Source organism: Crocuta crocuta, unplaced genomic scaffold (genome assembly GCF_008692635.1).
Source record: "Crocuta crocuta isolate KB4526 unplaced genomic scaffold, BGI_CrCroc_1.0 scaffold51, whole genome shotgun sequence".
NCBI classification, from domain to species: domain Eukaryota; kingdom Metazoa; phylum Chordata; class Mammalia; order Carnivora; family Hyaenidae; genus Crocuta; species Crocuta crocuta.
The window spans coordinates 3,158,969-3,175,811 of record NW_027527624.1 but is presented as its reverse complement, the minus strand read 5'-3'; the positions used below and the strand labels follow the sequence as shown (position 1 = coordinate 3,175,811).

Below are 16,843 nucleotides of genomic sequence, written 5' to 3'. Positions count from 1 at the left end.
ATATTCAAAATGAAAGTAGCATATTTCTATCTCAAATTTCCTTATCTGTAACAGATATTACCTTCAGTCTCAGTAGGGTGCAGGTCAGAGAGAAGAGGCAGGCAGGAAGTAGCGAGACAAATCGCCCACTGCTATGTGTTTCACCAAATTACTTACCAAGGTTCAATATCCAAGAGTCTCCCTCCATACTCTAAGAACCATGTGTCATTCAAGCGTACCCAACGAATACTGACACAATTAGTTATAATTTTGTTGGCTTAGCATCTTTTCACTTCTTTATACTACGGCTCAAATTGTTGAGAAGGCTTATCTAGATTTGAAAATGACTTTAATAGAAGCCTTAACAGTAAGAGTCCCTCATGAAGGGTACAAGAAAGCAGTTTCCGAAGGATGAAAAGGTGGTTTTACATTCAAGATTTTCTTTCAACTTCCACGAAAGTTCCACTGAGCCTGGGTGGCTCAGTCGGTTGAGTGTCTGACTCTTGATTTGGGCTCAGACCATAATCCCAGGGTCATGGGATCGAGCCCCATGTTGGGCTCCGAGCTGAACATGGAGCCTACTTAAGATTTTCTCTCTCTCTGCCCCTCTCCCCTGCTGTTGTGTGAGCTCTAAAATAAGATAAATTAAATTAAATTAAATTAAATTTTTTAAAAAAAGGATTTTCTTTCAACTTCCAGATTTGAGCTAGGGCATGCTTGGTCCTAGAGGATACGGTGTGGGGAAGGATAGATAACCCTTCCTCTCCAAAGAACTGGAGCTTCTGCTAAAAATGTAAGGAGAAGATGTTGTCAACAAAAGAAGAAAAAGATGGAATGAGCATAAAACAAATATTTACCGAATGTTCAGTATATTCCTAGTAAACCCTGTGCTCTTTTTCTATTCTACTATAAACTTTTATGTTCTTTATTTTTTCTTTAAATTAATAAGAGATTCTTCTTATATACGTATTTATATTAAAAAATTGCAAATGTAAGGTAGAAAAGAAGTTAATACTGGGGAGTGAGTGGGGGGAGAGAAAAGAAAAGAGTACGCCCTGTGGCTTCTAGAAGATTCTTCCACAAGTACATAAGTAAAATTCCCTGATGCTTGTGAGAGAGATTATCATTCTTAAAAGTCTTTTTTTTGTAGGGGGGGAACGGGGGAGCACCTGGGTGGCTCAGTTGTTTGAGCATCCGACTTCAGCTCAGGTCATGATCTCACAGCTCGTAAGTTGGAGCCCTAAGTTGGGCTCTGTGCTGATGGCTCAGGGTTTGGAGCCTGCTTTGGATTCTTTGTCTCCCGTCTCTCTCTGTCCCTTCTCCATTTGTTCTCTCTCTCTCTCTCTGTCTCTCTCTCAAAATACATAAATATTAAAAAAATTAAAAGCAAAATCTTTGTTTAACAGGCTGAACAAACAAAGGAGAGCCTGTATAAACTTCTTGAAATAGTTCCTCATTTATTTTAACTATATTGTAACTCAGGGTCATGACACAAGTGAGTATCATGGCACAAGATCAAGTCCATATATAACAAAGGAGCACCCAGAGGGTTCCTGTAATAAGAGCTAGATGCATTTGGGAGGGCCTCCTGCGCCCAAATTAAGCTTTGGCCACTTGCACATAATTAGCGCACCAAAATAAGAAAGGAAACCAAAAGGCACATTAAGGCAATGAAACCCTATTATTATGATAAGGACACACTGCCCAAATGTTAACAAAGAGAACTGACAGAAGAGATACAAACTGAAGAGAACTTAGGTTTTTAGACAGTAGTTTCCAGAGCATACCACACCTAAAAGGAAGGATGGAAATCTTCAGTAAATTATCTTCTTGACTTTGCCTGTATACAAATACTTCAGGTTTGGGCCATGTCTTCCTATGTGACTGCTTCCTGCTGAGGCCATTCACCTCTCCTTACATGACATCTCGTTGGGCCAAATCATGTAGAACAGCTGTTGAATTATAACTTACGCTCTCGCAGGGACGATGTTGTCAAATATCCAAGGACACAGAAAGCACAAGCCACAGCACAGTTCTTCCTGGGGAGACCTCAGTGTCTTCCATCCATTTACTTGTAATTGTAGGTGATTATCTCCTGCCAGTCCACTCCCTGCTGCTACGAAGAGGCAGAGGCACACTTGCTCTACCTCAGTCATACCATTCTACTCCTAGAGAGTCCAAAAATAGAAGGGAACCGAGTCTGTCACATCACAGCAAAGCCACATGCCAAGCAGGAAATGAACAAGGAGAAAATAGTCTGTTCTCTTACTACATGTCTCTCCGGGTTGGAGTATTGTTATCACCAGTGGAAAAGCACTTTGGAAGTTACAGCTGTACAAACCGTTTGAAAAAAAAAATCACCTTGTTTTCAGCCAGGTGACGGATTCCACACCAAAAAAGTTATACCAAGTAGACATTCTTAGAGGGCCATCTATATCCGTGATCATACAGCAAAATTTCCAACAAATTATTCAGATTCTCTGAACAAACGTTAGATGAAATCCTTCAACCAGTGACAACCTCAAGAAAGCAAGTGTGCCATACATAGGTAATTTTACATTTACAGAGTCTTTTTTCATGACATTTTATTTTGTGAAAAGAGCAGACATGTCTCTCTAGAACATTTTGTGGGGTTTTTTTTTTTTTCAATTTTAGCTGTTTAAAAATAGATCCCTGTATTACTCTTAAGGCTTTTCCCTCTGGGCTTAAGAACTGAACATACTTGCCCAAACAGCTTCAGAAGTGAATTATTAGAAAAGCAACTTAAAACACGTTGAAAACTGACAGCCCCAATAGACGAGTAACGTGCGAGCACTGAATGCAACTCATTTTCCTTAAGATGTATTCTCACTGCCCGAATATGAACACGGCCCCCTTGGTTTTGTTCACCTTACTAAGACACTCATTCATTCATTTATTCATTCGTGCCCACAAATATTCACTGAATGACCACAAAGTAACCAAGAAAGAGAAGCTTTCCCTAGCTCTGTTGAGCTGTCTTACAGAATTTGTTCTAAAACCCCTCCACTCACAATAAGCTTGGCCTCCCAGAAGGCAAGTTTGGAAACCCTAATCAAACTACACATCATTTTAAGATGTTCAAAACTGGGCATTACGTTCAAAAGTGGGTATTCTAAACATACCTGTTGGGCTGCAGATAGTCTGGAACGACCTGCTTTAGGGATGAATCTGGGAACACTTTCTAAAAATGCATAGGGGCACATGTACCCCACTGTGCATAGCAGCACTCTCAACAATAGCCAAAACATGGAAAGAGCCCAAGTGTCCATCAATGGACGAATGGATCAAGAAGATGTGGTTCATCTATACCATGGAATACTCCATGGCAATGAGAAAGAATGACATCTGGCCACGTGTAACAACATGGATGGAACATGAGGGTGTTACGCTGAGTGAAATAAGTCAGGCAGAGAAGGACAGATACGTATGTTTGCACGTATAGGAGGATTCGGAGGAACTTAACGGAGGACCGTGGAGTAGAAGAAGGGGAAAAATAGGTGGGGAGAGGGAGGGAGGCAAACCATGAGAGACTCTTGAATGCTGAGAACAAACTGAGGACTGATGGAGGCGGGGGGGAGGGGAAGGGGGGTGATGGGCATGGAGGAGGGCACTTGTGGGGATGAGCACTGGGTGTTATATGGAAACCAACTTGACAATAAACTATTAAAAAATAAATTAATTAAATAAAATAAAATGCATTCTACATCTCAAAGAGACGAGAGGGTGTCCTATTCCAGGGACCCTGAGGGCTTATTCTGGGATGTCTCTGCCTTCTGCTTCTAACGTAACTAAAGTGGCTCCTTGGAAATGGAGGATTTGAGTTTGATACAACCAAGCAGCTGATTGGCAGAAACAATGGTTTTAACATTTAGTGTTAAGAAGTTGATAGCATTTTGTTCTGGAGCTACGGCACCACCATTTTCTGAATGATACAGGTTCATGAAGATTCCACTGAAAATTACAGAGAAACATATAAAAATTTTGGAACACTTCACCCATTTCATTTTCTACGAGGTCAGAAAATACTGAAGTCCATGTCAATACTTGATTTGTTTAAATAGAGGGTTGGCAAACTATTGTCAAACCCACGTGAGCCCAATCCAGCTGATAACCCACCTCTTTCTGTGGTGCCCACAAGTGTTTACATTTTAAATCGTTGGGGTTTGGGGTCGGGGGAGACAAAAGAAGGATTTTATTTCCTGACATGTTAAGGTTATATGAAATTCAACTTTCAGGGTCTACAAGTGAAGATTTACTGAAACACCGACATGCTCATTCCTTTATGCGGCCGTTATGTTTTCATGCTAGGACAGTAACTATAATATCTTGGGCCCTCGGAGCCTAAAATATTTACTGTCTGGCCCTTTATAGAACAGATTTGCTGACCTCTGGTTTACATAACAAGATTAATGTTATCAGGTGAAGACATTCTGGAGCCATAGCAAGGTTCCTCAACACAAGTACTACCCAACCGTCTTGACCCCTTAGTTGCTTTGGCCAAAGAGTCTGCCCAGTTCTACCCCAGGTGGGGTAGGAGGTGGTTCTCTCTTCCATGGGCAACTTGGAGAGGGGCCAGGAAAGTGAAGAAGAGAGAGGTATCAAAATAGAAATACACTTAAAAAGAGCTAGGAAATGTAGAAAAGTAAATCTGTGCAGAAGACAATTTTGGAAAGTATCACCATCCGGGCAACATTGTCCACAGTCCTCTTTTGATAAAGCGGAAAGGCCAACACCAGCACAAGGTGCCTAAATGGACTCGGTCTTTTTTACGACCGTCTCAGAACCATCTGGCCTTGAAACAAATTGTAAAATCACCGCACACGTGGCCTATGCAATAAATAAGCTTATAAGTAGTACACAAAGAATAATTTACATATTGTATTCAGCAGAGAATCATTAATCTGTTCCAGTGAGTAAAATGAAGAGTCATGTCTTTTGAGAGTTAGTAAGCAAAATGAAACAAAAATAATTTCAAAGGGGAGCAAATTGCCTCATGATGCGTTTTGTTTATTTTGACATTTTTAATTACCTATAAAATATGCCAACATATGCATTCAAATATTACATTTTAATGTTGTTTCTCAGTTGTTCAGGCATGGTAATGAAAAGCTTTTCCTCAGCTCGCTATTAAGCCCACAGAGAATGTCAGTAAGAGCGCTGCAGTCAGACAAAAAAAAAAGAAAAGGGGGGGTTCACTATGTCCGCCAGACAGTATGTATGCAGACATTTTTAATCCATAAAAGGCAAATGCCTTGAATTATTTCAAATGACAGCATGCAATGCTGATTAAGTTCATGCTCTGATGTCTTATTACATTTTCAAATGTAATGTAATGTTACATTATAACATTTTCAAAATCACAGTTGATTTTCTATAATAACTTGTCACCTTCTCCTAGTGTGTATCAGTTACATCACAAGAATGACTGCATCACTTCTGGGGATAGACCACCCCTTTGGCGACATAGCCCCACTGGGGAAAATAATGACCATAGAGGGTCCTCGAGAAGTTAAAGTTCTATAAACGCTTGACAGGTAAGGTCCAGAACATTAGCCAAGATGAACCCAACTGGTGCCAACTTCCTCCCTGATTCAAAACTGTCATGATGAATCCCGGGATTTTAAGAATATGGATAGAAAGGAAAACCACTCTCAAGTCATTCTCCCTCCTAGGAGACTTTGCAGTCACTCTTACTGCCATGAGAAGACCTGTTGCTGACAGCACACTGTACGTGTTGAAAGACAAAGTAGTTACGGAATGCTGATAAAAATGTTATGGGCTAGTAAAAATGTCCAGGGGCCTAATATTCACAAAGGTATATAGCACACATGCAGCTCTTAATACCATCCGAGGCAAGTTCCTTCCTAGTCCTTTCCTTTGGTGCTTTCAGTAAAGGAAGAAGAAGGCAAGCTGATGGACACCACCATTCATTCTGACTGATGCTCAGCCCACTGCCGGTGCCTCTCTGTGATTGCCCCCCAGGGATCTCTGGGGCAGCTCCAACCTACTCTTTCTTATCCACTCAGCAGGGGCACTTCCAAAGTGTAAACAAATGACACCTGAGAAGCTGAATCGCACTAGTCTGTGCCTGGCCACCTGTGGAAGCATCTCATAACTCCCGATGATGAGCAGAATCCAATAAGGACCCATGGGGAGGGATATCTCAAGAGTACATAGGCCCTTGTATGCTGAGATTGTTCTGTCGTATGACACCTGATTCTTAAAATGCTGTTTATTCATTATGGACAAAACCAAATTTGTTCAGACAGAGATGTGCTCTAGAAGAAAACGTGGGGTGCAAACATCCAGGGATAAAGAATGACATGGATAAAATAGATGCCATTATGATCTATTAAAGATGACTTAACCGTAGGGAACCTAGCTCGTTCAGTTGGTAAAGCCCTTGTTGATCTCAGGGTTGTGTGTTCTAACCCCCACTGGGTGTAGAGATAACTTTTAAAAATAAATTAACTGAGGCACAAAGAGTTAAGCAATTTGTTTAAGGTACCTTCTATGTACAGCGTATTTTCCTATGTTTAGGGAGTGAGGTCTTTTATAACAAGTCTTAAGATTCTCCTACAATATGTTACCAAATAAATGTTATCTCTTCAACCATCTATATTTCTTGAAAAAGCACTGAAAGCATTCATAAACTTGAATGTAGCTTAAACAGTTAATGTCACCAGCATCTCAAGATAAATTTGATCTTATATGTCCTTAGATTCCACTAATTTCATACCATCCTATGAGATTCAAAACAGAATTAGCTTTTACTCTTAAAATATTATTAATGCGTCATCTTAAATATGCTAATCAATAAAATAGATTCTGCAAGTAGGTAGGAGGGTAAATGCATGTTAATTACTTGGAATGTCTTAATTAACTCCACTGCTAATGATACAGCAATTAAGGTTTAAATATGTTTAGAGGATACATTCGTTCTCTACTGGGTCATGTTGTTGAGTATCACTAAAACCCAATGGAATGGGGAGTTTTAGACCCAAATTCTCAAATAATTCTAATCTCAGTGGAAAAAAACAAGGAAAACTAAAGTTTTAGACTCGCTGCAATATGTTTCCCTCACTCATACACCTTGCTTCCAGTTAGTTATTTTCTTTTCCTTCTTGGTCCCCATATTCCTCTGAGCAACAAGGAGGTACCTCATGGTAATAATCACTTCCCGAAGTGCTTGGGGGTAATACATCAAGTACCACTGATAAGTCAACCTCCCATACATTTTTTCAAGTCTTTTTAAAATTCTGAGCCCTGGGAGGGGTGTTACGGTGGTGCTTGTGCACCTATCTGGGCCTAGTGAGTACGTAATGCAGATACCGGGGTAGTTAGATAGAGCCATTTTAGAAACTATCTTCTATTGTGGATTAAAGATAGCCACTGTCTTTAAAAGAAGGACAGATTCCCAAGGCAGAGTCTATTTTCCCTTCTCTTGAATGTGGGCTGGTTCTGTGACTTGCTTTAATCAAGAGAATACAGCCTACATGAAACTGTGTCACTTCCAAGATTGGGCCTTAAGAGATCTATCTGTAACTTCTGCTTTCATGCGCTTGGAACTCAAACAACCTATTGGAGAAAAATCCAAGCCACATGGAAAGAGAACTGAGGTGCCAGTTGATAGCCCCAGGTGGGCTTCCAGCCAACAGCCAGCACCAAGAAAAAGTCATAGAAGTGAGCCACCTTGGATGTTCCAGTCCAGTCAAACCTCTGGATGACTACAGCTCCAGACTGACACCACATATGGAGAAGAACCTTCCAGCTGACTTCAATCAACCAAGACTCTGAAGAGATAATAGATGATTGCTGCTGAAACTACCAAGTACTGGGGGTGCTTTGTTATGCAGCAACAAATAGGCAAAGCCTTTCTAGACCGTGTTAGAGACCCAGGCTACAACCTGTTCCTGACTGACTCAGCATTACACAGGATAAGCCATGATAGGCCCAGAAATGGTTGTGATAGAATTGAGAACACTTTCCAATATGCAACGTGGTGACTAAGATTATGGAGCCAGACTTGGAGCCAGACTGACTAAATTTGAATCCTGGCTTTGCCTTTGATTAGATATGCACCTAGTAGAAGTTATATAACTTTTCCGTGTCTCAGTTTCCATTTGTGTAAAACAGAAATAATACTATTCTCTACCTCACAGGTTTGTTATGAAGATTAAATATCAGTATCAGCATATGTAAAGCACTTTAGAACAGTGCCTGGCACAGAGTAAGTGTTCAGCAAATGTTCTCTATTAATATTATTATTTATTCTCTCTTCTGTTCTACATCCAAGGAACCACCCACTCACAGCTATGGAGGGCTCTATACTTAGGATGTATCCTTCCATACTTAGAGGGATATGGAAAGAAGAGGAGTGCCAAAGTATACTTCCTGTTTGATCCTACACCATGAAGAAATGGATTTCTGCCAGGTCATAAAAGCATGAATGTGATAAATGCTCAATCTGATCAGCCTCACATCAGCAAGGGAGAAAACCAAAAATCAGAGGAAATGCTCAGTTTGTAGGTCATCCTATATAACAGAAATGTCAGACGATTAATAAGACTTTTCTGAGAATAAACTGCTCCTAGGTAGAAGAACCCACACTTTGGGAACTCTATAACTGATTTCTATTCATTAAGAGCACTGAACTTTATATGCATAAAACATAGTCCTGGAGAGTTATTTTCTCAGGCATGTTCTGAGCCATCATTATCACACTCATATCAGCTTTGTTTCTAAATAGCATTTGATAATTCACTCTAACAAATAGGTCAGGTTGCAAAGCATGGTAGTATCCACATATGTCGTAATAAAATTAATTCTAGCTTATTAATAACACTGGGTTTGTTTGGGGGTTTGGGTTCGTTTTGCTGTGGTTGTTTTGATTTCATATCATATACACACTTTGAGGAACTGCTTTTGCTAAAATGCACAAATGCATTTTAACAATGCATTTGTTAAAACTGAATGATTTGTTTTATGAATGAAGCAAAACATAGCAGCAATCGCTTCATTTTGCTATAGAATTAGTAAGCAGTATTATTTTTGCCCCAGCCCTTTGTCTCTTCTCTATTTTAAAATTACATTGAGGACCTATTTTTATTTACTTCAAAATTAATCATCCCGCATGAATTAATACATAGTAGCCATAAGTTGTTTAAATACTTAGCATTCTGTTTGAGCTCTTGAACATCTGGCCATGGTACTTCTCGTGGCATTTTTTCAGTGGAGGCCCAAAGGTCCTCTTTTCCCATCTCCCCATGTTTCTAGTCATAGGATTATTGTACATCCAATTCTACTACTCTTATCCTTGTATCTGGACATGGGTCTATGTGGTTTTCAGGACAACTATGATAGATCCATAAATTGATACCCAAGTAGTCCAATCAATTGGAGCTTCTGGGAAAATGTGTTAGGTTTGTGCCTATCTTCAGCATGATAACATCACTCTTCCACATTAGTTATTCTTCTTTCAATGTTATTTATAAGCCTTAGGTCAACTTGAAAAAATTTACATTTTCATTTCATGCCTGCTAATCATGCTTTAAATGGTGACTATCAGAGACGCAAATTAATTGCAAACCATACGAAAGATGCACAAATTAAAATCTATGAAATTTAAATTATTAATGCAGTAGCGATTCAGCTTCCAGGTCCCCCTGTGATCACTAACAGTTTCACTAATTTTGTATTCCTCAATGCAAGCTGCATTTGTTGATTTATGACTTTCTTCCCCTCTTAGTTTTTCAATTCCTTTCTTCCTCTTCCTTCCCTTGCCTCCTTTGTCTCTGTTTTGAATCTCCCCTTTTATGTCTACCTATCTTCAGCCCCAAGTTACTACCAGATCTCATCACTCACACACTCTTCTGCATTAATTTAACATATCAGTTTTAATATTTTCCCTTTTTCATCCCACCAGTCTATTCAAAGAACTTGAAGAAAACGAAAAGCCTGTTTTTCCAAGGGCATTTGTAGGGTTATGGAAATTGTGTTTTATGTGATTACACACAAAAAGTTTGAGAGTATACACAATCTCAGTGGTATTATTGAGAGTAACTGTTGGGAATACCCCTGAATCCACTATGTACTTGAACACAGCAAATAATTAAAGTAGCCAAAGCTTCCAAATGTAGCATGATATGAAAAACAGCCTAGTTACGTGAAAAAAGTTCTCAGATTAAAACTAATAGATTCAACTAAAGGTTCCAGACTAGTCAAGTTCTACTTGACTTGCATGTATTTTCCATCAGTGTAGCCCATTCATGCCTTCAGTACTTAAAGTAACAAAATATTATAAAAATAATGTAACATGACAAATTAATAAAATCGATTTAATCAAAGTATAACACAGTTTACCAACTTGTCCTTTTAGAAGCAAAGATGGGCATAATGTTATCAAAAAGCAGTAAATTAATAATGGAAGCCATTTGAATAAAATGTCTCTTGAGTTCCTCAGATTAAAAAGTGTCACAGATTTTTCAAGGCACAACTCAACACCTTCTTAATCTTGGTTTTATTTTGATTTGCATAAAATGTTTTTGAGTAGCATTATGTCGGTATTCTTCATAATAGCTAAACTCAAGTGTGCACACATGTTTAGCAAAATCATTTCAGGAAAAGGAAACGTCACCAATGCTTACCTGGCAAGGCTGTTTCATTTTAATGGCTATGACATGGTATCGGTAACAGCAGAGCTCACAAGTCCAGGAACCTCTCTCACTGATCCACTTCAGCAGACACAGCTGATGTGTGTACCGAACGGATCCATCACATCGGCAGGGATTTAACAGCTCCCCCTGAAAAGATAACACTTCAGGTGAGTATCTGTACTGTGTCTCTATTTAAAAAAAAACAAAAAACAACTAACACTTGCTTTCTTTTCTTTCAAAGCCATTTACCCAGAAGGATACAAGCATCAATCTGCATGAGAAAAATTAAATTAAATTTTTCTACTTATGATGGGAATGAAACTACAATCCGAAAACTATTTCAAAGATATTGCTGGATGTTATGACATAAATGTTCTACCAACACACAAAATGTCTGCAAGATATAGCTCCCAATACCCTTGGGGAAAAGCTGTACTATTAAATCTCTTTAATAACTTTTAAGTGGATGGTCAGATGCATTTCCTCTGCAGTTATTCTTAATCATGGTTAAAGAAGAAATGCATGGCATCCCAGAAAGTAGCTTGCAATAGCATTATGCTTTTATTTTTTTCTAAATGTAGCATCATAAATATTGTCTTAGGGCACTATATTCCTGAAAGCCTGCATATTCTTATGCAATTTCCTTACTTTTAAAAATATTAAACCTAGTGTTTTCTCAGACCACACATTTTGTAAGAGACACATTATCCTGCTGTCTCCATGATTACTCTCACAGAAGTTTGCACGCACCTCTAACGGAGTTTATAATGTTAGAATTATGTTTCCAACAAAATAGAAAATAAATTGTTAGCTAAATAGTCTTTCTTTCACAAGGTCAAAGTACATTCCTATTTCTCTTGTAAACACTGTAACATGCTTTTTCACATCAGTGAGTCAACAAAATTTGCAGTATGAAAAGACCCTGCCCTCTTTGGTTTGGATGTGACTCACCCCCAGTTTGTATTCTAAGACTATCTGCCTCCGTGTGCATTCGTAGAAAAAGGATTTGTTCCTATCTATAAACCAAAAGCCATCTAGCAATTCACAAAGGAGATACTTATCACATTATCATTAAAGCACCTGAGGAATGTGTAACTGCAAAACCAGGTAGGGAAAAAAACAAGTGTAGGTCCAATTAAACCGTGCATTCGCCACTGGGACATTTTCATCTGCGTTCCCAGAAAGGGAAAAGGGAACACGGGTAGCTGCCGCCGAGTTGGCCGGACTGGACCAGCCCGGAAGGAGAGGAGCCGGGAGGCGAGCGCTGTCCGTGGTGCTGAAAGGTCGCCCGTCCTGGGCAGGAGCCGGTCCCGCGCGGACCGGAGCCCAAGGCCGGCAGCTCCCGGGTCCCGCAGGGCCTTCCTTACCTGCTCGGCGCCCTGGAAGCAGATCTTGCAGATGGGCTGGTGGTGCTGGTGCTGGTGCCCGGAGCGCTGGTCGCCAGCGCCGCTGNGCCCCGGGGCCGCTCACGTCGGTTCCGGGGCGGATTACCCCGCTCCAAACGGCGCGGCACTGCGGCTTCGGGGAGGGGGAGGGGTCGGAGAACGCGGGTCCGGAAACCGTTATTGGGAAGGCAAGTGGGCTGCGGCAGCCCGGGGCTGGCTGGGGCGAGGATGCTCGAACCCCAGACCCGCGTGGGAGTTGAGGGGCGCGAGGCTGGTGTCCCGGGCTCGCGGGAGGCGGCCGAGCCCCGGGGACCGTAACCGCTGCTGCCGGGCGATTGCTCCGGGCTCCCTTAGAGCTTTCTCCCCCAAGGGCACTCTCCTGGATCCACCAGAGCCCCAAAAAGCGAAGCCTCCGGAACCTATATCCTCCCTCTGTCCGACTCGCCCCAGACTCTTCCCCGCGTCCTCCTCGCCCCTCCCTCCTGCAGTGAGTACCCTGGTTTATTTGTAAATATCTTGGTGACATTGTAACTATCTTGGGTCATTTCCTGGAATGGTTCCTCCCAGTTGAACTCTGGTGCCACGTTGTGTGGCGGGTGGTTACTTCCTATCTTGCCCTTTTACAAGGGACTCAGATGATACTCTCCTCCTGGAGAAGTGGCTGTGTCCTCAGGTCTTGGTTTTAAGCAGCCCAAGGCCAGTTCTCTGTACCACCACTCTGCGAAACCTTTCTGGGACTTTTCTATGAGCAGGGCAACTCTCTCCTCAGTTCTTTTCTGGAAATAAACTACCATACCTGCAGGAATGGGACGGAAAAGCAAAACATGCAATTGTTACCAAATCCGTTCAGTGTAACCTCATAAAGCATTGGATTTACATAGTGCAATGTGCCTATCCAAATCAATGGTGATTTTCACTATTCTAACAATTTAACGTCTTTGGCACAGTCGACTCTCTCTGGGCAGTCATTGTGGGCTGCATTTCTCAGCCTACGACCCGGGACGAGTTAGACAAAGTAACTTTTTCAAGGTCAGAAGACTACTAACAAAACTTTTGAGTTCTCTGACTCCAGATTTTCCGGCTCAAATACCCAATGATTTTTTTTTCCCCAATCCTCTATGATGCTTCCTAAAACAGTATTATAGTAAATGGTGTGTTTGGTGTCACAGACTCCCATTAGTAGTTAGATGCTCTAAAACGATTGAGATAAACTACCAGCTTAAATTAATGTTTCCATTATACATTTCGGAAGTGAAACGTATATGTGGTTAAAAAAAATAGTCCCAGGTCTTTAGACAGAAATTGGTTTGGTTGCAAAGCAGAGAAAGAAGGTAGTGAAAAAAAAGTTCAGAAATGCTTTGTCACACATGGTCCTAAACGAAATAGTTCCCAGGAATGTCCTCTAACACTTAGTGCCCCTCACACTAGCTTATTTTTAGTAGCAGAGTGGCAGGCAGCAAGCATATTTTTAAAATAATAATCCCCGAATGCCCTCGGAACTTATCACAATGAAGAAATGTGGTTGTAGATATGTTTTCATTTTCAGTCTGCACCTGTCAAAATGACATTGCACACCGTTTGTATACTGCCACAGTCTTAAGATAGTCATAAGCCTTGATCCTCAATTATTGAATTACAATCTGTCCAAATTGTCTTTAAAAATCCCCTAAATAAACCAGTTAATAACTAGTAAATTTCTACCAGGCATGAGAAAGTACATTAATATTTGAAGGACAGCATACAAGTTGTGGATTCTGTATAAAAGATGCAGAATAATTCAGACGGCAGAGTCACACGAAGAAAGAGCCACAGTGCTAGATGTATCTGCTTAGTTGATTGTTTCTGAAAAATAATGCTAGTAAGAGAAAATTAACTTTCATAGATGCAGTGAGTAGCCACATCAAAACATTATTTCCCAGCTCCTATGACCTCCAAAGCTAACCCTTCCTTGAAAAAGGGAAATTTGTTCATGATCTTCAGTTAACTCAGGGAATCTTAAATGGATCAAGGAAAAACACCTTGGCAACTTTGAATGCATCCTCTGCTGTAAGAATATAGAACATCAGGGAACACAGAAAGGATGAACCACTCTAACTGCTGGCATCCAAGCAAAAGAGATTATAGAGACACAGACATCTGATAAAGAATATCAGGGCACCGGCAGCCTCTGACAGACATCCAAAAGCTGACATGCATCTACCAACTAAAAAAATGAATGAGGAGAGAGGCAGTTCTATCAATTTGCTGAATGACCAAATGCTGAAAGGTACATCCAATCTTCTTCAGCTTATATAAAGGAGGAGAAAGATATAAATAATATAACAAATGCTGGAAAATCCTCCCTGGTCATATCTTACTCCCCACCCACCCACCTCCCCTCATGCACACCCTGAGTGAAATGTATCCTTCACCAGAACAGATCTCTCATTATGAAGTTGTAAGCCCTTTAGATACCAAAAGTTTCTTGAGTTGAATCTAAGAATGAAGGAGAGCTAGGAGGGGCCCAGGCAAGTATGTCACCAAAAGTTACTTGGTGCTATTAGTGGATGTCTCTAGGAATCCTCCTTAAATTTCCCTTGTTGCTACATCCTGAATCTTTCCTCTGGGGACATGTTGGGGATTTTAAATAGAAAACAATCCAGGCTACACTAGGTCAGAATGGTTTCATAATGATTTTAGAGCTAGATTATGTGTGATGACCTTGACATGCCCTTCAACTTGAGGGTTAACAATAGGAGAGTTAGCCTGGAGAACTCTTCAGATTGCTTTTTGATTCTTTTAAGTTAAACTCTTAGAGATGTTCCAAAATTATATAGTTGGCACCTTTGGGGTGCACTAATTCCTTTGGGGTTGTTTTTTTTTTAGCTTTTCTTTCCTCCAGATTCCTTCTGTATTTCTTATTTATGTCACAAATTCTGACATTTAGTTTTAAGATAGTCTTGCATTTTCACAAAACTATTTAACGGAGACATTTTTCTCTTTCCCAAACTGATGAAAAAATGTTCTTTAAGCTATATACTATGCCGTATTTGTAAATCTAAATTCACAGCAAATATTCATTATACATATTGAATAATTTAGTGATTAAAAGATGAATAAGCATATGCAGGGACACATGGTAGCAGTTACATGTTTTTGAAAAGTGTTTTTAGAGAACATTTACTTGGATGGGGTGCACTAATTTGTCTCAGGGGTCACTAAGTACAATACACAGAATTCTCAGTAGCCTTCAAATATCTAAGAGAAAAAAATGCATTATAGAGCCATGAGGTTATGCTGTATTGGTGGCAGCATGATTTTTTAGAGAAGATAATGAAGTGCAATCTGTGTATTGTAAGTATTCAATGCAGAGCATAGCTTTGTTGTATGTCAGAACTCAAGTGGTATCAGTATGATACAACACAGTGCTATGTGCAGACCGGTCCACAATTTACATCTCCTATTCTCAGCTGTCCACTGACCTTCAGTCTCGTGTATCAGCGTGTCACCTTGACTGCTCTACTTAGATGCCAAAGGGCCATTTCAAAGCAACCTAGACCAAGAGCAAACAACATCCCAGACCTGATCGTTTCCCACCCTTCTTTATGCCGCTAAGCTAGTTGCTCATTCATCCAGTTCCTGAAGCCAGAATCCTCAGAGTGATCCTTGACTTAGTTTTCACATCATACATTCAGTGAATCAAAAAGTTCTTTCAGATGTACTTTCAGAACATACTCCAAATTCCACTACTACTTTTCACCAACCCACCATCCCAATTTGAACTACCATCATGGTACTCCAGGACTATCCAAATAGTCTCTTGTTGGGGCGCCTGGGTAGCTTAGTCGCTTAAGCATCTGACTTTGGCTTTGCCTGAAGATCAGGTCATGATCTTCCAGTTGGTGAGTTTGAGTCCCTCATCTGACTCTACATTGACCGGGCTTGGGATCTCTCTCTCTCTCTCTCTCTCTCTCTATCTCTCTCTCTCTCTCTGCTCCCACCCCACTTACACTCTCTTTCCCTCTCTCTTTCAAAAATAAGTCAACTTTATTAAAAAAAAAAAATAACCTGTTGTCACCCTGCTTCTTACTCTTGAACCCATCCGCTGTAGTGGCTAGGATGATCCAATTCAAACGTAAGTCTAATTACACATGCCCGTGCCCAGTACCCACCAATGGCTTCCCGTCATACTGTGTGCTGTATCAAAAATGTTAGCATGCCCTACAAGTCTTCTCACTTCTGGCTACCTCTCTGAAGANATGACCTTCCCTTTCCTCCCTACCCCCCCCACCCTCCTCCCTGTTACTCATTCCTATGACACTGACCTTGCCAAGTAAATTCCTTCTCCACTCTTCTTTCTGCTCCTTATGACTCTTTCCTTCACTTCACTCAGATCTCTGCTCAGAGGCACCGCATCAAAAAGACCTTCCTATCAGAAATAGAATTCTCCACTTGTATTTTAACTCTAACCCTATCCTGGTTTTATTCTTTTTCATATCACTACTCAATATTATATGCAGGAATATCCTGTTTTATTGCACTTCATTGTGCCTCACAGATGCTGTGTTTTTTTTTACAACTTGAAGGGTTGTGGCAACTCTGCATCGACCAAGTCTGTCAGCCTCATTTTCGCATCAGTATTAGCATTTGTGTGTCGTATTGTGGTAATTCTCACAATATTCTGAACTTTTTAAAATCGTTATTATATTTGTTACAGTGACGAGTGATTGCAATTCACTGAAAGCTTAGAGGATGGTTACCATTTTTGAGCAACAGAGTATTTTTAATTAAGGCATGTACTTTTTACTTTAGAGATCATGCTAT

The 16,843-nt window shown here is 40.5% G+C and overlaps 1 protein-coding gene across 1 annotated transcript in view; it reads right to left on the bottom strand.

The window, feature by feature from the left end:
• The window catches only part of MARCHF11 (membrane associated ring-CH-type finger 11), a 125,380-nt gene that overhangs the window by 91,894 nt on the left and 16,643 nt on the right, over positions 1-16,843 (bottom strand). The window contains exons 3-5 of the mRNA XM_077771982.1: positions 12,279-12,419; positions 12,023-12,104; positions 10,647-10,802 (exon numbers count right to left, since the gene is read on the bottom strand). Coding sequence (XP_077628108.1) covers positions 10,647-10,802; positions 12,023-12,104; positions 12,279-12,419 — 379 coding nt within the window. The remainder of the gene's footprint in view (positions 1-10,646; positions 10,803-12,022; positions 12,105-12,278; positions 12,420-16,843) is intronic.